Source organism: Gymnogyps californianus, chromosome 5, assembly GCF_018139145.2.
Source record: "Gymnogyps californianus isolate 813 chromosome 5, ASM1813914v2, whole genome shotgun sequence".
Taxonomy (NCBI): Eukaryota; Metazoa; Chordata; class Aves; order Accipitriformes; family Cathartidae; genus Gymnogyps; species Gymnogyps californianus.
In genome coordinates this window covers 54,022,646-54,048,318 of record NC_059475.1, presented here as the reverse complement: position 1 = coordinate 54,048,318, position 25,673 = coordinate 54,022,646, and the positions used below count along the sequence as shown (strand labels likewise).

General features: G+C 41.5%; 1 protein-coding gene across 2 annotated transcripts in view; it reads left to right on the top strand.

Annotated features, from left to right (window-relative positions):
- ITPK1 (inositol-tetrakisphosphate 1-kinase) overlaps positions 1–25,673 on the top strand; it is a 158,331-nt gene that overhangs the window by 75,172 nt on the left and 57,486 nt on the right. For both annotated transcript variants that reach the window (XM_050898437.1, XM_050898438.1), the window contains 2 exons: positions 2,662–2,787; positions 16,359–16,476. In XM_050898437.1, the coding sequence (XP_050754394.1) occupies positions 2,662–2,787; positions 16,359–16,476 (244 nt within the window). The remainder of the gene's footprint in view (positions 1–2,661; positions 2,788–16,358; positions 16,477–25,673) is intronic.

Here is a 25,673-nt window from a genome sequence, read left to right as displayed (position 1 = left end):
TCCGCAGCATGGCCCAGAACACAGAGAACTTACTCTTGCAAACGGTTTGATCCTCCAATCCACAAAATACTGGATCAGATTTTGAAGGTTTGTGTGGTTGAAGTGTACCTGCTGTCCTTGTTGAGCCAATTGAAGTGGTCATTGAACTTCTTACTGGAGGAGCTGCCTTAGCGTGCTATCATTTCTAGCATTGCTTTCCTGGTGAAGGGGAAGCAGAGCACTGTTAACGGGTGGCCCTTTTTAACACTTTCCGATGTGCAAAGTAGGTGCATTTGGTTTCATTCTCAAAATATGCCAGTTGCTTTTAGCTGACGCTACTGTTGTGAAGAAGTTATCTTGCCCGGATGTCTTATGCTTTTGGAAAACACTGTGCTGAAAATGCCTGGATATGCCTTGAAGGCTTATTTCTATTCTTGGGTCAAGGCTGAAAGGGAGGACTGTTTTCTTGTTTTCTGAATGTTTCTGTGCAGATTGAGCTGCAAGTGCAGGAAGAATGTAGAGGGGTAACTAATCTCAAATACTTATTTGCTTCTCACTGTTTTTCAGACTGGAAGTCCTGAAAATGGATTAATTCACATTTTTGTACCTTGGCAACTGGGAACTTTCTGACCTAGTTAAATGGACCCTTTGTTTTGCTGTTTCCTTCCAGATGTGATAGGCAGATGAAAAAACCTCAGGGAAAAGCAGTGTGGTCATCTGAGATTTCTTTTAAGGATATTAACTGATTTTTCTGGAACTTGGTTGCAGAAGCAGATCATCTCCTTCCATGTCCTTAGCCAGGCTGCAGTTCAGTTCATTTTGCCTTAATTTTGCAGACACTTACACTTGCCCTTAGCCTTCATGCTGCACTACTTGTGGGAGTAAAAACGTAAGTGCCAGGACAGCCAGACCTTCTGTGGACTGCCTCACCCAGCCACAGCTTACTGATCACCAAGCATTCACATCGAGTCTGTCTTGTTTGTCTTTACCATTGCATAATCTTTGCATGTAGAGAGTCTGCTGCCCACCTGTGAAGAGTGCCTCTGTTAGTCTCCTTGGAAGACAGATGCACAATATGTTTTCCAGTTGTATTAGAATCTATGTAAGTACTTCAAAGATATTACTAGAGCCTCAACGTGTAACTGTTAGTAGGAGCATATAGTAATGGGCAAGCAAAGGTGGTCTCTGTTGAGAAGAATTGGCAGTCTTTCAGTTTGCTTTTGTGCCATAGGTAACTTCAGTTATTCTGCTCAAGTAAGCCTAGCCCAGATAAGAGTGCCTAAACAACTCCCTCCTGTGCCCCCCACCCCATTCTCTGCCAGGGTTGAATAAAAGGGATAGCAGCAATGGAAAGGAGCATGCACGTAACTGTGAAATCAGATGCTAACTTCAGTTTAGTGAGCACGCATCTGTCTTTCATTTCAAAGGTGTTCCCAGTTTGAAGTTTACAAGGTTAAGTTGTCACTGCTGCAGTAGATCTCACAATTGGTTGAAGAGCAGTGCTTGATAATGTGGCAGCTTTTGCGCTGTGGGCAAGCCCGGTGTGTTGGCTAGAACATGAGCCAGTTCTGGTACTTATACTGTACAAATGTTCAAATCCAGTAAGTAGCTTCATGGAATCATTAAGTTTGGTGGGGACCTTAGGGGTCCGTAATACATCATCTTGATCAAAGCAGATTCAGCATTAAATTCAGACTAAGTTGCTTAGGGCTTTGTCCAGTCAGGTCTTGAAAACCTTGAAGGATGGAGATCCTACAGCCTCTGTGGGACTCTGTGCTGCAACCAGACTGCCCTTGTGGTCAATTTTTTTTCCTGATTTAGTTGGAATCTCCACAGTTTTGATTTATGTCCTGATAAATCTAGGCCCTCACAATGACATTGGCCAGTTCTCTTAGTACCCTTGCATGCATCCCATCAGGTCCAGTAGCCTTCTTTGCATTAAGATTTCCTCAAAAGATCCCTAACTCAATCCTTTTCCAGTACAGGTGGTTCCTCTGTTCCTTGAACCCTGTCTTGCTACTGGGGGCCAAGCCCGGTGACACATCGCCACCACTTTAGTGCCTTCCCATGCTGTCTGGAGCAGAGTTTCTGCACACCCCACCCCAAATCTTTGTCCCCTATCCAGCTAACTGCCAAAGTCTGCTAGTGGGAGTGCTCTGGGAACTGCACTCTTACCAGCTAAATAGCTGTCCCTGCAGCAGATGAATTTTCAAAGATCCTGAATCACTTGCTTTTGTGTTACCTGTATTACTGTCCTGGGTGCTGTTTTGTGCAATCCCAAAGGGCGAAGGGCACAGCAGGCGTTCCTTTTATTAGTGGTGATAATCTTTGTTGGCTCATTCCTTTTGCATGTATGTGCAAGTACCAGGAAAGAGAGCTGGAGAGGGAAATGTTGGCTCAGGGTGGAGAAGCACAGGAAGGTGTTTGGATGAAGGGTGCTTGCCAGTGACTTCACTGCTTTTTTATGGAATTAGATCTACACTGCTGAGAAATAAATGTCTGAGTAAAGTTTTTCTGACATTCAGTAAAATATAAATTCTCAGAAATTTGGGTAACATACCAAAATAAAGGCAACGTGTAAAATAAATGCCTTCTGTGTGGCAGCAACACCTCGGATGGTGGCAGGGACAGGAACCTCAGATCCTCATATATTAATAAAAGGTTTCTCTCTGGTTTCTGCAGCTTGACCTCACCAAACCCATTGAAGATCAGGGCCCTTTGGATGTGATCATACATAAACTGACAGATGTCATCCTTGAAGCAGACCAGAATGACAGCCAGTCACTGGAGTTGGTTCACAGGTTCCAGGTAAGTGGTTCTTTAATAGTCCTTCTTCATTTCAAGCAGGAGGATGATCTTGGTGCAGCAAATTCAATCTGTTTCCTGTGCAGTTGGTAGGGTTTGATAAAAAGAGCTCCCTGGCACACTGCAGCCCTGCTACTGATAGCCCAGCAAAAATAGTTTCATCAGTGTAAAATGGACTTGCACCTTTGGATACGTTTTATGTTGTATTGGTAAGGTTAGCAGGAACTGGTTTCCCACCAAATGATGTCCTGATGTCATTCCAGGAGCATGAGTGCTGTTCACAAAGAGGAACAGGTGTTTGCAGAGTCCTTTGCATGCATCCCTCCACGACAGAAGCTGCTAAGTTAATTTGGCCCAGTTCTGTCTAGTCTTCCCAGTTTCTGGAATGCTAATTTCTGTAACGTCAAGGTTACTGTGAGTGATTCTGTCCTCTAGTGCTGGGAATCCTGTTCTATTAATTCTTTTTCTCAAGTTTACATTGAAGGTCAGAAATACACAGGGCACAGTGGTACAGAGAACTGTATTCCCAAAGAATTCCTATCAGTAGTCTGAATGCCAATGAAAATGATAAAGCAACACCTTTATCATTTTAAAAGGTATTGCTTCTGGTGGATATCTTTGATCAAAGGTATATTCTTTTCCTCTCTTTCAAAGAGAAGCAAAACTAAAAAAGATATTTTCAGAATTTTATGGAATATGCTTATGTCAGGTGGAAAAACGGCTCAGAGAAATTCTGCAATTTTGACAACTTTGCTTTCTTGGGAAATTATGTTCTCTTTGCTCTGCTTAATGTTCTACAACTAGTAATGCAGAAAATATTTTATTTAATGGAGTCAATATTCTCTTTGCTCTAGTTTACAAAGCTTTTCTGCTTCCTCCCACCTGTGAATTACTCAAACACACACAGGAGACTTGTGGGTCTGGCCCTCTGGCACCAGTTCTCTGAATAGTAGATGACTATTCATGACTAAGTGCAGGCATCCACTTCCCACAGCACTGGAAACTTGTGAATGTCCAAAGCAGCATATAGAGAGATGGACTTCAGGGGCTTTCTGCTCGCAGTCTTTCCCTGTTTCAGATGTTAACTAGTTTGCCTTCACAGTATACCCATCCTGTCGATGGGAGAAACTGATGACCGAAGAGGCAAAAGGGCACGTGTTAAGTTGCTTGCAGCTGATTAAGACTCATGAGATTCCTCATTCCCAATTCTTACGTTGTTGCATGCATTCCTGAAGGCCAGGCTTTGAGGCACAGAGAGAGCAGCTCTGTGTAATACTGTGGCACCTCCCTTGGCCCCTGGAGAACATGCTGGTAGGGAACTTGTGCAAGCAGTTGTAGAACAATAGTTGGTGCGTAGCAGTACAATTAATATATAACACACCTTTCTTTTATTCCCGAACAAGAACTCTTCAATGGATATGGAATATTTTTAATAAGAACTCCAGCTAGTCAACTTATTGTATTTAATAGCTTAAGGTCACAAGCTGATACTTTCTCAAGTACCAAAGTGAGGTCTGGAGGAAACAGTAGTAAGTACAGAGGATGCATTTTCCTAAAGCTGCGTTTAACCACCAAGGTGAAGTTTGGTATGAAACAGGGTAGAGCACTTTGCAGCTAGAGCCTTAGCTTTGGCTGAGGACTTAGTGGGCTGTTCTCATGTCTGTGTGACAGCTGCTGCACTGCTGGAAGGCTGGTAGCGGTAAAATGACCTGCTAAAGCTAAATCCCTTACCCTGATAGATTTCTTAAAGTAATCATAATATGATACCTTGACATTATTCTGTGTACCTTTGTTACCGTTCAAATAACTTAATCCATTATTTTTGTATAGGTTAAATATTGAAGCTTTTTTTAAAAGATATTTAAGTTAGAAAATCTCAGTGAAAATACAATTTTTATCTAATGAGTTTGTGGGATAGATTTTGAGAGTGGTGAGAGAGAAGCAGTACCTATGGATATATTATCCATATATAATTATGGATAATTTAGTTCAGGGACTTGTTCTTTGTATCTTTTTTTTGATAGCACTTGGAAAAGAATAATATTACCTGACTAGAGATGTAGTGGCCTAAAAACAACAACAGAAACATCCCCTTATGAAAAAAATGAAAACTCAATCAAAACTGCAACTACAAACCAAAAACCCAACTCCCCCCACCCAAAGTCTTTCCTAAAATTCTCAAATTCTACAGAGCTATGTAAGTTAAAATGTATCAGTGATCTTACAGGATTTACTTTCTTTCAGATGATAATATCAAATACAGCAATATTTTTTAACCATAGACTATTTGAAGTGAAATTACTGATTTAAACTTTTAGAAATGATAAATAGTTGGTTTGCATATAACAGTTAATACAGCATAAAAATAAGAAATGTATGTGAGGATATTGTTTCCATTTTCTAAGCTTTTGTCAGAAAGAAGGTATTTTATATAGTGCAGCTTGGATTTTTTTCAGAAAGTAAGATACAATTCAGTTTCAGTATAGAATAGCTTACTGCAGAGATCTCAAATTTCCACGTTTTTTTTTTTCCAAAATGTACATGGTGGCAGGGGCAGGAACAGGAGACCATAGGCAAAAGCTTTGCAAAACTTGAAGAAACTGTACATTTCTGTCAGGCTTATTGAATCTGTTTGCTACTGTCATATACGATGGCATTGGTTTTACCACCTGGACCTTTTTGTCATGCTATTTATGCTTTCTCTAGTACTTCAGTTCTAGCAGTTCCTCACCTGGTGCTATTTCTTCACCCTACAGGCTAAGTCCAACCTGCATGCTTAGGGCTGTCTTCACGGTCCTCAAGAGCTGACCGCAGTCAGAGGAGTGCTCTCCTGCAGCGTGTTAGGCTGTAAGCCTGAATTCGGGATGGAAGCTGAAGGGCTCTTTGGTTTAAGTGTAAATTTCAACGGCTGTTTGCTCTTGGACTTCTTGAGCCCTCAACCATAAGGACATTGGGATGTGGCAGGAGCTAGGCAGGTGGGAAGGAGTCTGTTGACTATTGTGAAGGCATCAGCCAAACTAATGAGAAAACCAGGTATACTCACAGGAGACTTATGTCCTCTGTATGGCAGTCCACGCTCCTGGTGGAAGTTTCTAGAGATACACATATCAGAAAAGGCCGCAGACCCCTGATTTGCAGGGATGTTCTTATTGGGACAATATTATAACCTTCACTAGTGCTGGCAAATCTCACTTGAGCTGCCTCATTTCAGAGCAGCTGAGGAATAGTTGTATTCAAATCCCGTGTACCATGGTATGTGGTGCTGGGACTCCTCCAGTTATATGCCTGTCAGCAGCTGCCACGTATTAGTGTACATGCCTCTTTGTCATTCCTGTATGGCTCACCTGTCAGATTGTGCCCTTGATCGAAGTTTGGAGGCAGTGCATTGTTCTTCTGTTTCACCACAATTGCTGTTTTCCAAGATGTGATCGTCCGTGTCCTACAGTGAATGTACTGAAACATTCCCACGTCTCACAGGCTGGTTAACTCTTCCTGTGTTAAAACTGTGGAGCAACTTGTTGCAAGCAGTTTTAAATCATAGCCTTAATAAAAGCTAAACAACCAAACTCATATTGCCCTAAAATCCTACTTTATCTGAGTATAACCTTGTGTGCAAGTTCAACAATTCAGCCTTGCCTCTCCAACCCATTAGAAATAATAAATCAAGAGTGTCACCATATTCAAGGTGATCCCCTGTTAAAGGAAGCTGCATAATAGCATCCCTGTGCTGTGTTGTTTCTTAGGACTGTGCTGCAGCTCATGCTATCTTTGTTAATCCTGGAAATCACAAAGCTTTCTTTTTAGTGGCCTCTGAAGGAAATCAGTAAGAAACCTTCCCTTAAGATTTGGGGCAAACAAATCTTACTGCTCTCTCTGTTTCCTGACCCAGGTCTTCTCTCCCATACTGTCAAGTTCATCTGTGTTAACATCACCTCCCTTGTCTCCTGTGCCTGAGTTCTTTGTTGGCAGTGTGGCCTTAATCTCATACAGCATGTACAGTAATGGGTGAGCTATCAGGTCATTGATTTGGACTGGGGATGTGCTTCTTGTGACATGCTAACTAATGTGGAGAGATGAGAACAGTCGTTGATCCCAGGGAGTCATGGAGAGTACTGACAGATGTATTTGATACAGCATGTCAAATTCTTTCTGTAGGATTTGCATAGTGATAAGTAGATTTTAATACCTGCACAGCACAAGAGCATTCAGTTACGTTAGATATTTTTGCAGACCTGTCTGCTGCCTTCTAAGAATAACAGAGAACAAAAGGGGAAACAAGTTGGGCTGGAACAGGTTTGGGTTACAGTAGAGTGAAACAGAAATAACTGTAATCCAGAGACTAGATAATAGGGTTGAAATTCAGTTTTCTGTCTGTTACCATTGCCGCTGTTTTGTTGCTGTAGAATGCTTATGTCTTTCTGTGCCTCAGCTTACCACCACCCTTTAATAAATTGGTCTCTATTTCTTAATACTGAACTTCATAATTTTCCTGTAAATACCAGTATTCAAGCAAAAATAATACTGTGGTTCTTGTGAAGCTAATTTGCAGTAGGCTGATGGGAAGTTGAAACATTTTTTTTTATTTTGATAATACTGGAAATTTGGATTGTGTGTCAAGTGTTGCAGAAAGCAAAGGTGTTGTTCACACATCTGGGGCATATGCTGCATGTAAGTCAGCACCCTTTAATTGTCGGTAGGTCTGTTAATCACTAAGCAAGTGTATCATTAGAAAACCTCTCTCTATAGTAATGCATTCTCCGTATGTATTTTTCCAGAGCTCAAGTAGTGGAGACAGATGGAAGTGAGGATAAGTTTCTGAGCAAGTCAGATGGAGAAGAAATAGTTCCCTGTCTCCTGACTTGATTCGTAAATACAGTTGAACTTGTTCACCTAACAGTATGAACTGTATAAGGAAATAAATTGGGTGAAAAGCACCTTACGGATACAAAGCATTGTCTTATACCAGTGTCTTCTGTGCAGAGGACAGTGGTGAATTCTGCTCATGCTTTGAGGACTCCTCTACATTTTCATCTTCATTTCATGTCCCTGTTGATGGTGCTTTTAGTCTTTTTTGAACACTCTGCCTAATTCCAGTTTAGCATCACTGTGTTTGCAATGGCAAGCTTCAGCCAGGCATACTCCAGGAAGGCTGTTGCAGGGCTACGCTAAGAAACTTGCTTAATTCTTCTTGCGAAATGCTTGGACCCAGCTGGCTGGTGCCTTCAAGGCCTTCATTTTTAGGAATATTAAATTTAACCACAAATGAAAATAATAAAAAAGCCAAGAATGTTAGAGGAGAACTTGATGTTCTTTCTTCTCTCCCTGTCATTAGTTCTTGGTTGTACAGTAAACACTGTGTTATCTAGTATATCTATTCTTTTTGAGGATGCCATCTTCCTGCAAAGAAGTGCAATGTAATGCCTAAAGAATTAGAAGGGGATCCTGGAATGTGGGTTCAGTCACATGGTTTTCCACAGTTTCATTATGTGATCTAGACCATCCTGTTTGCATCCCTAAGTTTTTGTTTTGCAAGCTGTAAATTAAAGGAAATGACATTAACCTCCCTTCTGAGAAGCCTTTTAGGTCAACTCAGAATGGCTGCCATAAGGGCTTGAGGTTTGTTTCTGTTTGGAGCTCTGGTGTGGATTTGTAGTAGCTATGATGACATCTGATTTATAGACCAAGTTACAATAGTTACACTGATGTCTGATGATCTGTCTTCACAGATAGTGTTCTTTAGCATAGCCCAGTGGATGACTTATCCACAGTCATGTAGTTGAACTAGAATGTAGGTTTCCGTTACTGAACTACACGTATTTCTGACTGTGGGTATGGAATTATGATCTCTCAGTATCTTCAAAACTCATTCATTAGAAAAAGATCCTCTCCCAGTGCCTTCCAGACTGGGAGAGGATCTTTTTCTGGTGAATGAGATAGAGGTCAGGGACCCCTGTGAGCAGGCTTCTGAATGATATCCTCTCCCCAATAAACCAAGGCCTTGGGCTTCTGGTTCTGCACATGTGACTGAGTTGTGCCACATCGCTGGCATGCAGGGAACTTTCGTTGTAGTAAAACATGTACCCAGGAACCGGCGGAGCAGAGGAGAGGTCGATCAGCGTTGAATTACATGCCAAAGTGTGTTTAAAGGGTATATCTCATGTAATTTTGTATACAGGGCAGAAACTGGCAAGAAATCGCTGCCTGTCTCCATCTGTCCTGTATTATTTTTAGGATATTGAAAACTATTAGAAATGAAGAGAAGTATATTCCCTAGAAAAAATAAATTGTAAGAATCCATTTGTATAAAGTGTGTGGGGTGGTGGTGTTGTTTTGGTTTTTTAGACTAAAATCTGTGAGCAACTTAGAAAATGTAAAGTGACCACCTTGCAAGAGAGCTACTTATGTGTGTGTGATGTTGCATAAGCACTGTGGTATTTCTGGCACCTGCATACAAGTGGAAATAGTGTGGTTCCCTTTATTGTTCATTAAATTGACTGAAAAAGTTCTGATGGTCTTAACCAGACCAAACGGTGCAAAATTCATGATGCTAATTTTCCTGCTATTGAATACAAATGTAACAGCAAGATGATAGCTGGCACCAGTCTTACTGTTGGCTCCATAAGGCAGTCTTCCAGGAAGCAGAGAGCAAGGGATCCTTGACCACAGGAGGAGGAATGATCTGCCAGGCTACGTTTATGACCTTTGTAAGAATAACTTTTTATTTCAGAGCTGTATTGTAGAGGCCTTGACCATCTCATCTGCAAGAGCTGAGGAAGAAACTGGCTTCACATTTACATGAGTCTGTGCGCCTGCTCTCTGAAGTCTGTGATGAACCGTTGTACGGTCTGGTGGAGAGTGCTAATAGACTAGGAAGCGTCTTAGCATGCCCTTTTTATCTTGCTGTTTAATGGCTGTTCTCAATTGCCTTGTAAAAAGTAATCATTACAGGAGACTCTGAAAATGGCAAGGAGGAGTTGCCTATTGCCAGTGGGCTTTTTAGCTGCAGAAGACCTTTAGGGCTGAGCTTTCTGAGGTCTTCATGCTAGCTGGATGTGGTCTGGACTGCAGTTTCTCAGGAGAGTATTGGTGGGGTGCAAACTGTTCTCCACTGCATTGAATATCAGTGATGAGTGCCTAGTGATCTCATCCAAAGCCGAAACGAAGACTGCATGCAGCACCTAGCGTAGCGCATGAAGTGCAAAGTAGAGAAATCTTTCTGTTTGCTTCGTAGGACACTTAGATCCTTATTTTGGGGATGATGATTATTTGTAGAGATGATGATTAGTCTCCCTTCCTGCTCACTGTAATACTGGGCTGAACTGATTGAACACAGTTTATTTGTTGTCTAGTAAAAAAATTATTACAGTCCTTGGTGGTTCCTTCTTGACCAGAGGAAGATGGAGAGAAGTCAGGTGGGAAGAGGCATAGTCTCCAAGGGTCCCTTTCACTTGCTTGTGCTCCAGTTCCTGTCTTCTTGGTAAGAAAGAGAACCAAACTACTCCAGTTCCTGCCTTCTAGACAAAGTTTATGACTTTGAAAAGTGAGTATGTTTTGGCTTGTGTAAGACATTGACTGGGGAATCTTTGTTATGCTCTGATTAGAGCAAAATGCTCTCTGAGCAGCTGCCTGTCATAGCTGTACAGGGGCTTGAGTAGCTTCATTCATTGCAGCTTCATGCTAGTCTGTTCCATTCAAAATGATGGCTCAAGTGATGGAAAATCAATAAAGTTATTAATTTGTCTTTCAGAGCTTTTTCTGAACAGGTTCTCTTTGCATTAGCTTTCTTAAAAAGATAGATCAGAAGCAGGTTTTATGCCTAGGCTTCTGCTATCAGGTTGATGAAAATTTAAAGTGTTTCCTCCCCCCCTGCCCTCCAACTATTGACACTCCCACTCTGAAGTTGTCCAGGAAAGGCTCTTCTATTCTTGATTCAGAAGCTTCTTTAGAATGATTTGGGACTGAGAGGAAGGAAAATTAGGGAGATATTTTGGAAGGGAAGGAGTTAGGGGATTGCTCTTGTTTGGAAGGGGAGAAGTGCATTGTTTTTGCTGCACTGATTGCTTTCTTCAGAAGTCTCAGCTGTGAGAAGGTGATTTGGGTACATAGTCATGGAGATTATGCCAGTGGATTTTTAATGCTGCCCCCCCCCCCCTTTTTTTTTTAAAAAAGCTACTAGCCCGTTCTGTTCCTGGTTTTTAGCTTTGTACTCTGAAAATACTTACACGTTTCAAGTTTCTTTTCATGTGCTCTGCTGAGAAAAGGCAAGTGAAAAATCAAATGAAACTATCAAATCTTAGTAATTTTTTTCTTATTGGGGGGACAGGGTGAGACACAAAGTTGAAATGGTCCATTTGCACCTGAATTCACAGGCCAATACCTGTGTTTTTCCCATTTGAAAAATAATTCTGTCTTACACTTGTTGGAAGAGCCTTATAAGCAGGCAAAATTAACTAAAAATTTGTCATTCAAGTGCTAACTGGTAGGATAGCTTCCTGTGGGTAGGTATTTGCAAGATGAAGCAGTGGTGGACTTTTGAAGGTGAAACAGGGAAGCTGAGTACTCAGAAAGTTGCTTTGAGATGTACAGTGAATAGAAACATAACAGAGAAGATCTGTCCCCACTTCCCCTTGCCGCCCCCCCCATCCCTCCCAACCACTGCAGGAATCTCTTTTAGATTTAGAGACAAACAATTTTGAGACGAGTGTTTGTTCAAGATCCAACTTGCCACTTGCCTACACCTTTCCTTTTGGAAGGAGGTGTCCGTGAAAAGAGACCGTCACAGCCCAAGACAACAAAAAGGAACTTTTAAGTCTGAATCTGATGCAGACTCTTTAGACAAGCTTGTATCTGTCTTCACATCTGTTTCCCCCTTGGAAAATGTCGATCTGTTGTTACAAGCAGTCATCTTCATGTTTCTGTACATGAGAAAACGCAAATCCAAATGCTGTTATTGTTTCGTTTGCTAACATTTTTTTTAATGTGGAACTATTGTTTAATATTAAACAAAAGATTATAGAAGTTTTATTACTTAGTAATAAAATCAAGTCAATGAGTCAGTGAGTCTCTCTTATCATCTAATGACCTGATATTTACAATAGATACTGTATCAACTTTCTGTTAAAATATTAAAAAAATAAAAATCATTAGCTACCTTTTTGGGTAAATTACAAACAACTCTATTCTCATCTATACACAGGCTTCTCAAGAAAATCTCTGGGTTATATCCAGAGGTATTTAATAGGGAACATGCAATACTTGGTCTCTCTTTGATTTCAAGTTTCATTGCTGGCCTTCTGCCAGTAACAGGGCTGGTATAGAGCATGACTGAATGCCAAGCCTGGAATACAAACAAAGGAGGATCTGCTAAAAGTCCTTGTTTCTTCTTGTTTGCTTTTATTATGTCAAAGATTAGAAAGAGCAAAACATAGACATTGTCTGGGTCAAGCTGAACTGCAGCCCAAGGACAGAGCCCTTTCAAAATATTATTGGGAAGCCTAAATATCCTCCAGATTGTTGCCTAGGTTGTTGGAGTCTGCTGTTGGATACCAGTTTTTGGTAAATCCACCAAAGGAGAGTGCAGAGTTGTTTTGTTGTAATGACCAGAGAAGGTTTGAACATTCAAAGTTGAAAGGATGTGCTGTACTGAAAGCTATCTCTTGGCTTCAGTGTTTCTCTTTTCCTTCTGCAACTGCTCCATTTTCAAGTTCATATTTATCGTAGCGCATCTGCTATCAAAATTCTTAGACACAAACCCTTCATATTCTTCCAGATCTGTATTTCTGGTAGTGGAGCCATTCGGTGCCATGGGAAGAGTGCTGCTACTTAGGCTACATCAAGAGTTTTCCAATCTGTTAAGTGATCTTCACAGTTATATATTCAGTAAAACATGATGCCTGAGTGTGCAGCAGTTCCTAGTAAAGAATCAAAGTTTATGAAAGGTTTCACATTGGCTACCATAATTGTTCCTGTAAAGCTAACAAAATTGATTTTTCTTACTGTAATTTCCTGTTGTGGGGCATTGGTGTTAAGGTTTGGATTTTAAATTTATTTATTTTAAGTAGTTTTCTGTGCATAGATATTGGAACTTTGTCTTTTGCATGTGCTGGTGATATACTGGTGTGAGGTGTGGGAGACTGGGAAAGTGTTGGCAGTGTACGTGCCCAAGGGGAGGCTGGATGATTTGCTTTGGGGATCCTGGTGCAACTTGATGGTTCTGTTTTTGAATGCAGAGTTAGTGCTTTGCGATGGAAATCCAAGCAACACACAATACCATGAGAAGAGATGCAGAGTTACAAGGACTTGAGTGCATTTTGATGCTCCTGTCCCCTAAACAGCTTCAGCAATTAACCACTAGCTGTGTTCAAATAGACATGCCCTATACAAATACGTTGACCTTGTTCTGTATTGACTGACTCTGCTTCAAAGGGGAGGCCGTTTCTGGATTCCCTTAAAATGAGAGATCTGTAGCCTGTCCCCAGATGAGCTCTAGGAGACACTTAGTTCAGGTCGCAGTCCTTTACTCAGATGATGCAGATCTTCACTGCCCTCCTGACAGTCTCTGAGTTTTGCCATTCCTGTGCCCTCTGGCTGTCCAAGTACCTAAGCCTTTAAATGGAGAAGAGCTGCAGAATAGTACCTGAAATAGGTTTGATGCCGAGAAATTTCCTTGTTTTATAAAGAAAGCTCATGTTCAGACTCCTGTGTGTGTGTGAAGGGGCTGTCGCCTTACACTTGGTGCAGTTCTTCTCAACATTAGAGTAGTTTGTTGAAGTCCTCCAGACTCTAAATGGCTTCTGGAAAACAGCCCCCACCTCCTTCATCTTCATCGGTTATTTCATGTTTGCCTTACAGAGCTTTTTGGAGGCTCCTTAGGGCAACAGGATGAGAAATCGCTCACTGGAATGTCAGCTAAGATGCTCACGTCTGTTGACATGTTGCCTGGTGTAGAATGGCCCTGGGATCATGCCTTCATTCCTGTTAAACTTCGTTATGCTGTGTCAAGCTTACTGCTTGGATGATCTTTTAATATGGTTTAGAGCTATTGTCATAAATAAAACACTGTGAAGTTCCTTACAGAAAGCATAAAAAAAGCAAGACTCCCTCTGGAAATACTTAGAGTAATGTGAGCCAAAATAACAAGTGGAACACACCTAAGCCAGGGAGGTTAGAATAGTCCTCAATGCCAAGGTGAGCATCAGGAAGATTTGGAAAGGTGCACAAGGAGCTAGGAGAGGGAAAAATCATTCCCTCCTTTGAGGGGAGTGAAGGGGATGGAGGCCACAGGCAGGACGAATGTATGTGTGAGGGGAAGGATTAGTATGTACGGAGTAGGGGCTGGGCCAGGATGGAAGTATGGGGAACTTGAATTCAAGGTGGAACCAGAGACTGGTTGAGGCAGAGGGGCGGTCACCACAGCGTGAAAGCAAGAGCTAGTACACGCATCAGAAATGCTGCAGGACGTTTTCTGTCAGATCTGTGCTGAGGTTACGTTTCGTAGCTGTGGCTTGTTCAGTCTGATTACCGTGCATACTTACCCGCTGCCCCACCAGGGTATTGGCTGTCTGTAATGTGCTCGTCCTCTTGGTGTGCTCATGAAGATGCAGACTGTGGTAGCTCCCTGTCTTTTAAGGTGAGGCATAGAGGGGCTAAAAGAGCTGTCTTGTTATGCTTTAGATATGTTGAGATACTTGAGTACAGTTTCATGATCAGCAAGTTTAAGCTAATGCCCTAATCAGTGGATCATTCTAGCTCCACAAGGTGTCTTTTAGCTGCTGCGTAAAAGTGCACATATGCATAGACACACGTAGGTGTTTAAGATGCATTAGGTAACAAGTTACTCTATCTCTTAAAAAAAAATAAAAATCTCTTCTGTATTTGAAAGCTGACTGCTCTGCTTGAGACTCTGGAAGTACTGGGGGCAGGAGACTCATGAAAACTGTTCTCTGTATGTTCTGGGTATTAATGACTTAAAATGAATCCAGCTTCTGCTCCGGTGAGCCGAAGAGGCTTTTTATCCAGGCTACACTGCAAGGGTGAAACAACAGCTGGGTCTGACAGTCTTGATGACTGACTATGCAAAAGGCTCTGTCCATTACTTTTCCCAAGTGGCAGCAAGGTTAAGCATATCTCTGGGGAATTCACTCTTTGTGTTCTGCAGGGATTATTAAATACATCAGACACACGTATTACCACTGAAGGGTGCCTCATGCCCTGTGAAGGAAAGCTGCTTGTGTGCTGTGGGTGATGCAGTGGGTTCATTAAACCCCAGTGATGGATCCTCTTAGCCTCAAAAGAATAATCCCCTTTTAGCAAGCCATCAGTTCAGACTATGTAGTCAGCAGAAAGCAACAGTTTGTCAGTGCTAGGAGGAGCTGGGGGAGGAAGTCTGCTTCCCCAGTCAGTGTCTGGAGCGAAATCACTTGCTGGGAACAGATCTTTTCTCTCCAGCTCAGTATCTAGAAAGTGCATCTCCTGAGGCCACCTCATCATACTCCTAAGTATCTTTTGGAGTACATTTTGTTCTCTGAAGTAACCAACTTAAGGAAGTAGGGCTTCATGGAAGTCCAATGCTGGAGCATTTACCATGCATTTGCATGAATGGATTTAAAGAAATGAGTAGAAACCTAAAGATGGCTTTGGGAAGTTGGGTAAAACAAAGGCAGATGCCAACTTTGGAAATGTTTGTCTGATTTTCAATAGGGTAGGATGGATGCTTGTTTGTCCTGTTGACTTTATGGGGCCAGGTTGGGGCAATGATGAAGGAACTCAGCTTTTGTTCTGAGAAACAGAAGGAAGTTTTGTTGTGTTTGTAAGGGCAATACCTGGCAGCTGTGTCTGTGTTCATGGCCAAGACGCAGTAGTGCAGTCATGACCTCAGGGAATGGGGAATTGAGTTCCCAAGATGAAGATCCATGAGAACATTAACTTTGCTTTGTTCTTGTAGTCAGGAGAGGAGAGTATGAACTTAGAGAAGTAGCAACATAGATGCTTTCAAAACTCAGTGAAGATACAGTGAAGCAGCAATCTCTTCAGCTCTGCCAAAAAAAATTCCAGCCCTTATCGTCCAGCTCTTAACACTGTCTTCAGCCCAGCTAGAGGACAGCAATAATAACAACATTAAAGAACCCAGATGTAGTTCTGAGCTTAGTTCAGCCAGTTGTGATGTTCACGTGCAGTAATTCAATGCAAGGCTGACCCCAAGATAGCAGTGTGTCATCTTTCTTCTCCTAATTGCTTTTCTCAGCCCTGCTCACAGCTGTTACTGTGGCACTTTGCCACTGTCTCCCTTCTGAGTTGATGTGGTTGCAGTGCAGGTTTCACTGCCGATGGTGAGTCCACAGGAGAAATTTGCCATCCTAAAACGGTTTGCTGTCATGTTTGTGTTTGTTTCAAATGTGAGTGCCTAGACGGTCTGGTGACTTCCTGTGTTGCCAATGTCCGTTTGCCTCCCCTTGCAGAGAAGCTGGACATTGAGGTTCTTAACATTGTCTATTCTCTTCCCCATCTCATGATTTTTCCACTCTGCAGCCAACCTAATGCCTTTTTTTTTTTTTTTTTTGCTATGTGTTTTGCAGGAGTATATTGATGCTCATCCAGAAACCATTATCCTGGACCCTCTTCCGGCTATTCGTACTCTTCTGGACCGATCCAAGTCTTATGAGCTAATTCGGCAAATAGAGGCATACATGCAAGGTAGGCCAATACCTGCTTTCTCTGAAGGCTTTTTTTGTGACTAGAGAAGGAAGCAGTTGGCTTCTGGAGGCTGGATGTGAGGTTTGAAGTAGTGGTTTTGGGCCCCTTGCATTCTGTCTCTCCATGGGAGCACAAACACTGAAGCATTCCTGTGTCACAGGATTGCCCTCTGGAATCTCATGCTCTTCTTTTTCCATGTACACAGAGGAGGTTTGCATCTGGTTAAAAATATGATGTGGATTTAACTGGGAGCATATTTACTACAGTGAGCACTCCCAGAAATCTTCTGGAAAACATTGTCTTTTTGTGCGTGCTGGTAAATTGAAATGACTGTACAAACTTAGCAGCTTGTCATAAGAATCCTGAGGCTTGAATTTGGGGGAGATTTATGGAAGAAGAAAAATTGTTTTTGGAAAGGACTGAAAGAAATTAAATTGTAAATAGAGCTAAGATCTTTGAGAAGCACTGGAAGCCTATTGCACAAGTTAATTGCTAGGAGGAACATAAATGCACTTCTGGTGTTGGCTAGTTACCTGACATAGACTGTTGCCTTTAATTGGCATCATTTGAGTTGTATTCCCGCGTTTAGAAGTCATGCCTTTTCAACCTGAATAATTATAGTATCTTATCATTTTAACCATTGTAACTGTTGGGGTAAGTTGGTCTTTCATTCCCTTTCTACTTCTGTTGATGTCATATTCTTGAAACATTTATTGGCTTTTGAGTTTAAATCTAGAGTAGCTCTTGAAGTAACTGTTTCATATGTTAGATGACTATACTTGGGGGAAATTGCATTGCTGAACTATGTTCATTATTGAAATTACCATTGTGATTGTGTTATCACTATCTTGATGGGCAGATAAGAAGCTTATAACTTTGTATTTTTATAATTGTGGATTTATAGACATACTGTTTGCATCTGACCTGCCTGGCCCCATTGGTAGTGTCTTTATGTAAAAATAAGACTAATCATTCGCAGCACTCTCCCTTGTCTTTTGGAATCTCTTTAGGAGAAAATGTTCAATTAGTTTAAAAGGATTTTGTTTTGGAGTAGTTATTGCTGTTTGCGAGTGGCAGAGAGGTGCTGAGGGAAACCTGTGCTCCGAAGAAGTGGCTGGGATTTTGTTCTAGCAGCGGAGAGATTCAGTAGAGTGCTTGTTTTGTTTTTTTTTTTTTTTTTTCTTAAATTGCTATCAGTATTATTATTGTTATCTCTATGAGAACAATATGTTCGGGAGAGTATCCAGTTTTTGCAAGCAGTTTGTCTTGCGCATATTTCGGCCTCTGGTCAAACTGATGAGAAGAAGGAGTAAATGCTCAAGGAGGAAAAAGAAAAAAGTAGGTTTGTATTCAATTAAAACTGACACTTTAAAGAGAAGCTGTTAATAAAGTTGAGGAATGAGGTAAGGAAAAGCTTCACCTGTTCTCACTGGCTGCTGCAGTGTTAGGTGACCACATTTCCCCTGTCCCTGTGTCCCCCCCCGCACCCCTCCCATCTCATCTTATTTCTGTCTCATCACCAGAAATATCATGACAGAGACCTTGAACCAACTTTGTATTTAGCAGGGGAAGTCTCTGGAGAGCTGCGTAATTGGCTAACTTCTTGTTCTGGCCTAAGTAGATCAGCCTCTGTATTCCTGCACATAATGATCCGCAGTGAGAAAAAAGTTGCATCCCTCTAGACAGTGTTGTGGGTTTTTTCCCTCTCCTTGTTTTCACCTGCTAAATTGTGTTTCCTACTTTGCAGCTGTCATGTCATATCCCAAGGCCATGAGCACTTAGAAAACTCACAAGAAATAATACATCTGTGAATAGCATGAGGTCTTAGGAGCCACATCTTTTTTGTTCTGGAATTTCAAAATGGAAATCACTACCAAGAAAATAATATCCTAGTCTTTAGCTGTAACTAGAGAGCCCAGTTTATCACAGGATACAAGATTGATGTGATGGGTTAAGTTCAGTGCAAGGGATTATCTCTTCCAAAGGAATGCCATAAACTCTGGAGGGTTGAGTATGTATGTAAGGAGAAATCTTCTGCTGTTGAAAGTCTTTCAAAAGAAAATTTAGTGTTTGTTTACAGACCAGTTTTGGATTCAGGTGATCATTACCTCTGAATTATGTTTTAAAGTAACTATAAATGAAGTATAGTCTTTATTTATGATCTTCAATTTACACTTCATTTCAACCTTGTAGACCTTACAAGAACTATATAACTAAAGATTTGCACCAGTTGGGTTAAAGGGAGGATGACCACATGCTCTGACGACTCCAGTTTGTATGGTGCTGAATCCTCCTCCCTCTGTGTTGCCTGCACCTTTGAAGATGGCAGATGTTGCTGAGGTGACTACGTTCTGCAGCAGTAGGGCCTCATGTTCTATAAACAGCTTGATTTTAAATGTAATTATCTTTCAGATGTCCAAGTTAATGCCTTGCCTGTCCTTTTGACAGTGAATTCTCCATGCTCCCTGAAAAAGGGAATCCCTATTTCAAGTGTCTAAAACTGGGCATCTGGACATATTTAGGGTTTCTGAAAGTCCTGTAGATTGCTTTTTATTGAGTCAAGTGTCTTGAGTGGCAAGTACTTTGACCCAGCCTCCTGAGAATGCATTGGAAAGACGCTTTGCGACACACTCCTTATCTCTGCTACCACAGTCTGTAGAGTTCCTACCACTAAAGCAACTGAGGTGGAAGAGAACTAGTAACTAGGCAAGAGTTGTACGTGTAGTCTGAGGGAAAGCATGGGGTTGAACCTGGACTTCCCATGTCCTAGAGTGACACTGTAACCACTCAGTCCTTGTGGAAATAGAAGGTTCACAGATTTGCAGGATCATTGAGGTTGAAAGAGACCTCTTGAGATCATACAGTCCAACCCCGTGCTCAAAGCAGGATCCTCTAGAGCAGGTTCCCCAGGTCCATGTCCAGTGGGGTTTTGTATATCTCCATAGATGGAGACTGCACGACCTCTCTGGTCAGCCTGCTCCAGGATTCAGCTTGAACCTGGTGTGCTACCATGCAACTAGCAGTTGCTGAGATGACTCGCAGAGATTGTTATTTTCTTCAGTGTAGGTAGTGCTGTCTCCCTTGGAAGGAAGTGGGACTGTCTTCTGGGGAAAAAAAAAGCTTTTAGAGATATTTTAGTCTTGATTTTAATGGATTCTTTTTTGGAAGCAGTAGTCTGGCCAGGGCTGTGACTTCCTCTTTTTCCTGTTCTCTGTTATTTTGAGTGCAAGCTCTAAAAGAGCCATTCATTCTGAAACTTTCACTTCTGAGTCTTTTTTAAAAGATTTGAAAAAATAAAGCTTGTATTCCCAACTTGTGTCCTACGTAGCTGGCAGGTCTATCTTGAAATAAATCACGGAACAGATTTTTTGGTATAGCAGTTGAGTTCTCTCAGTAGCTGTATTGCTTTGTTTACTTATCTGTGAAGAATTGCTTCTGATATAAAAGTGATCTAGATCAGGTTCTGTAATGTTTGGTGAAAGATTAGGAGCATTATTTAATGGAAATTTCATTTTTAGCAGGGTATTGTATGGTTGCAGCTGTGTCAGCCTTTCTTAAGCTTTAACCTCATGAAAATAACTACATTCTCTGATGCCGTGTTGAAAAGCTGTGATCCTACAGCCTCGGATTTCAAGATCTGACTTTTTAAATTATGCCTAAGATGGTAATAGATAAACACTGTGACTAGGCACTAACTAACTTTTTACATTACATTTTTAGTTTTAAGATTAAAAGCTTTTAAAATTGCCTACATATCTTACAAGTAATAATCTAAACTGAAGGAATTTAAATCAAAACTGAGGTAAACGTGCTGTTCACTCTGTGTTCTACCTAGTTAGTCTTCCCATCTGCTACTCAGCTTCCTTTGCTGTCCCAAGTGATTTACAGGTTTCTTCAATAATGTTTGAACTTCAGATGTTGCAGACCCTGGAGTTAATTTCTTTAACCACTTTCACCTGGCTTTTTTCCATGATTTTAAAATCTTCTTGTTCTTAGATTCTTAAATTTAACTCCAAATCTGAAATTTCTACAGAAACTAGTCTTCGCAGGGTTCCCCTAGAAGAGAGAACTCCTGCATGAGCCAAGCTCTGACTCCTGAATTTCTCTCTCTCCTGTCTTTTTTGAAGTACGGGAACTATTCCCTTGGGACACTCTAGACAGTATAAAACCCTTTAGCTGTGATATTTTTGTCCCAGCAATGTAATCAAAATCATTTATGCTTGATTGTTTACTATTATATGAGATGCTGTTGCTGCTGTGTGCACTCCTTTCTGATTTTGGGGGATGTTACAGAACAGATCACGGCATGCTTCTCTTTTCCCTAGATTTCTTTTTATCAGATTCTGTCTGTCTGTCTTAGAAATACTCCTTGAACAGCTGCATGTATCTTTTGTGACTCGGAGAGAGGCTCAGCATGATGTAACGGGTAAGGCACTTGATTTGGGGCTCAGGGTTTTCTGCTTGGGGCTGGTTCTGACTTGCTGCATGACTTTGGGCACAGCATGTCACCCCTGTGCGTCTCTTTCTTCTCTTGACAGTCATGTGCCTGTCTCTTCCCTTTAGATGCCACATTTTTCTGGGCAGGAACCTCTTTTCCAGATATAATACTCTGATATAGTGAGTCTCTAATGCCAAGCAATCTGTATAGGTATTGTTTTAACAGAAATTGTAGATCTGTTGTTGAGTAGAAAACTGGGTATTTACAATTCAACGCCAAAGTAGGTAGTCAGGTTTTATTTTTTGGACGTTATGGCGCATATACATTGCTGGAGTGATGCATACTCAGAACTTCTCAAAATCAGGCTACCCAGTTAAAAGTGCCTGAAAATAGCTGTATATACATAGCTCTAGGCATTCACCTTTTGAAACTGTGGCCTCTGCTTTCTGTGGCCTACTTTTCATAGCAGTTTTGGTCAGAGGGGAGGGAGAAGAATAGTCACACAGGCCAACTTCAGGCACCTCTATCTGTATTTGAAACTCCTATTAAAATGAAAGGAAAAATCTGGTTTTAATTTAAAGGCTCTAAATCATGCACCTGAGGCTCACTTGTTTATGTAGGGACATATCAGTAAAGCATCTAAGTTAGAGGGCTGATGTTAGCTACTGCAAATAACTGGGCCAGTTTTTGGATGCAAAAGTCTCCCTTGTTGATCGTATGCTCTCTTTCCACCAAGAGCGCACACAAACAGATGTCTCATTACCTTGCTCCAAGTATGGTGCATGTTCACTCACTGCATATTAATTTCTGTCTGAAAACTAGTGTACGTGTGTGGAGGGAAGTAATTGGAGTGGAATTAATATTCTCTGTGACTGGAAGGACTTTGTCCAAAGCACATCAGCACGCAGCAGTGTTGCACGTGGCGATGCTCTGTACCCCGGCTGTCAGCACTTGCTAGGTCTCAGCCCTGCTCTGTCAAACTGGAAAGACTCTGGAACTTTTGACCCAGGGAGGTGTCACCTGACATCTTTCTCATAAAAGCTCATTCATTGACCTAGGAGGGGGCTGACAAAGGAACATGGACACGTTGGTGTTACGATAAACAAGCCCTGGCTTTGAAATTAAAAGTAGACAGCTGCTTCCAAAGGACTAATCCTGTCCTGAGAGAGGTGGCAGGAAAAGCAGGAAGCCCCAAAGGGAACCTGGAATCTCCTCTCTTGTACCATTGCTTGCTCTTCTTAAGGTAGTTTGCAAAAGGATTTTCTAAGGTAAGAATGCTGAAAGTTAGCCATTTCAGAAACAGAAAATATGAACAGACTCTCCTTTCCCTTCCTGCCTCTCCTTCCCTTTCCCAGTTTTTCGTTATTTTGAGCTGTCAGCTCTGTCCCAGCGTAGGTAGGAGGGACCAGAGAGCTGGGGGCCCCTGTGGAAATGATGGGCACAGTCCCTGTTCTCCCAACCAGGAGTGGCAGCCTGCTGGCCTGCTGCTTCTGGCCTGCTAAGATACATCAGCTTGGTATTGTTCAAGCTGACTCTGCAGTCCAACAGACACAAAGCCCAGAGAATAATATAGAAAACATTTTTATCATTTTGTCTCACAGTGTGCCAGCCAGAACTCCTTGAACCAACAAACAGTCTTCATCTTTGATCCTAGTAGTCTTGATGGTCACTGAGCTTTCAAAATAAGCCTGTCTGTAAAGTTCAGATGCTACTTTTGGGTGCACGTAGGTTTAATCTTTAAATCTTGTGTGCTTTTGTGGCCAGATACGGGGAATCTGCATCCCACTTTCAGTCTCCTTTGCTTATCTGAATCTAAAAAGAAACAAGGCTGGACCTTTTATCCATTTATTGTTTACCAGTGTTGGAAATTTTTGTTTTACATCTACATACATCATTTCAAAGCATTTGTGTACTTGATAAAGCTGAAAATGTGGAAAAGTTTATAGCAATTTAAGCAAGAGCTTCTATGAACTTTGTCTTTGGGGCTTGGATGGATCTGAAGAATGACCGAATCTGCTTTTATGGGGTAAAGAGATAAGCCATGACTGCACTCCATTGTCCTAAGACGTCTCCAGTTTGGGTTTTAAGAACCTAACATGGATTAATTCTTGAGGATTATTGTCTCTCTAGAACTAGGAAAGGAGGAGCAGGGATTCTTCTTGTCATGAGGAAGTCTTCACTGAATAAAATGGATGTTTTAAATTACAGCACAGTTGTTTCAAGTTATTGTGATCCTCTTGAGCCGAAATTACCTTTGCTGGCATCCAACAACAGAAGATACTTTTCCCAAGTATCTGGGTGCTAGAAAAAGTAAGGAAGGGGCAATGAAAGATGAATTGCTCACAATATCAATGTAAAACTTAACTGGGAATACTTTTTGCAGCAAGTGGCTTTTTCCCTGATGTTTCTACTCATACTGTCATAAGATCAGAGGTCAAGAAATAAGTCTTGAAAAATAGGACCTTTCATCTGAATTGGAAACCAGGACTCAGCTAGTAGAACATTATTCCAGTTCTGGCGTGATGTGTTCATGTCACTTTTGCTGCTGAAGAAGCAGTTTATTTTAAGATGTGTTACAGTACTCTAGCATGGACAAGAAAAGTAGCAACCCTCACATTTCCTCGGACAAGTATCTAGCCAACATGTGAGACCCCTGGTTAGATTCTAATCTCTCCTCATGAAGAGTCCAGCAGGACCTTAAGGCTTTATCAGGGTAGCATGCAGTCAGCTGATAATAACAGTACCTGAGGGATCCATGAAGAGGATGCTTTCCTTTACCAGGGCTACTAACATCCAGCATAAAAGCACTGTTGTCTCCTGTTTCACTTATCTGCTGACTTTGTGCAACTGTTACGACATCCTAGTGTATCAGCAAAGAAAATCATGAAAGCTTGAGTGCCTTTATGTTCCTTGATGTCAGTAGTTGGTTCTGTCTCATGAATTTTCCAAGTGGCTTTCTGAAGTTGGAGTGGGAGAGGCTGCAAGTGTAAAGGTTGATGAGAGGGACTTGAGATGATCTGAGTTTCTTGTATAGTTTATGATTGAGTGGAACCAAACCTCTATGGTCAGTTGCTTGATAGTCTTCCTGGACAAGGTCATTTACTTGTCATCATCATTTGATAAACTACACCACTAACATCTTGCTTTTCTTGCTGTTTGGGGTACCCTTCTTACAGTAGTGATTGGAAAGTGCTGATTTTTTGTTTTTCTGATGTGTAAATGCTGCATATGGGGTGGAAATAGAGAGATCCAAATGCGTCCATAGGCTGGTATGGCTGTATGGAGACAGTCAACTCTTCTGGAGTGTCAGTAATCGTGGTTCAGGTCACTGTACTGCATTTGTGTAAAGGAAACAAAACTGATTCTGCAGGATACAGCTTAGCTCCATGAAAATGGAAAGATGCTACGCTGAGAAGAAAGAGTGGTAGTGTTACAGGCATATGTTGCATCCTGTTTGGTGGGCAAGGTGTACGTGGAGCATATTTCAGAACTCGTGGCATTTGTAGGGAAATATGCGACTTGTTCAGTTCTGTACACTGAGAGTGAACCACTGCTTGTTAAATTGGATTAAAATAGTCTGAATAGTAGAAATTGTGTGTCCCCCAAGCGGCACTGCGTGGCCATGTTGCTCTGGTTGCCTTCAGGCCCTCTAGCCTATTGGAGTTCTTTGAAGCTGTCAGCTAGAGATTGGATAGCTGGACACAAGGCAGCACATTGAAATAACTCAAAAAAAAAATCAAAAAATCACTTCTCAGAAGGCAGATATTAAGTAAATTGAAGCATCAGAAAGTGCGAGACAGAGACCAAAGACAGAGACCAAAGACAGAGAGATAGATAAACTGCTTTCAATGTGGCAAGTCAAGCATCCCATACTAGTGGCGTTCCAGGACATTTATTAATAACTCTGGAAAAGGCAGATGAACACAGGATGGCAAATTTTTCAGATAAGTCCAAATTGTTTAGTTTTTTCCAGGCAATGGGAGACAGCAGTATCAGATGGGTCTACCAAAAGTCAGTGAAGAGTCAGCAGGATGATAGATTCAGTTTATTGCAGTCTCTTGGGCCCATAAAGAAATAATATGGACAGCTCATGCATTGTTAACTTCTACATTGACTCACTGCTCAGGAAGGACCTCAGCGTCACAGTGGGTAGCTCTCTGGAAACTTCTGTCCCCTCTGCCTCGGTAGTCAAAAGAGAACATGCCAACAGAACCAAACAAAAAGATTATGGTGGCCAAAAACAGCATTGAAGATACCAAGCATACAGTTATGGAAATAAAGTGCTTTTTTCCCCTCAAAGACTGTTTTCAGTTCTGCTTTCCTGAACTTAAAAGTACACATGAGAAATGAAAGGAATCCTGGAGAAAAGGGACATGGTCGGTGCCAAGAGATGGCCACACAAGGGGACAGTGAGATCAACCTGGGACTAGCAGAGGTGGAACAAAACCTGAGCAAATAAAATATGAATAAATGGAGAAACGTTCCCCTTTTTCTCTTTCCTACCATGTCAGAGTAGAGTTCTACTGAATATCTGTGCAGTTGCCATAAAATATCAACTAAGATCATAGCTGGACTGAAAAAGGTAGCAAATATTCACAGCTAAGTTTAAAAGGTTTACAAACCATCAAGGTTTGGGGTATATGGTACTGATTGGTGGGTGTTAGAAATAAACTCCATTTATGAACTCTGAACTCCATAACTTGGGATACATTGGGGGACAAAATATATTCCATTTCCTCTGATTTGAAATCCACTGCCA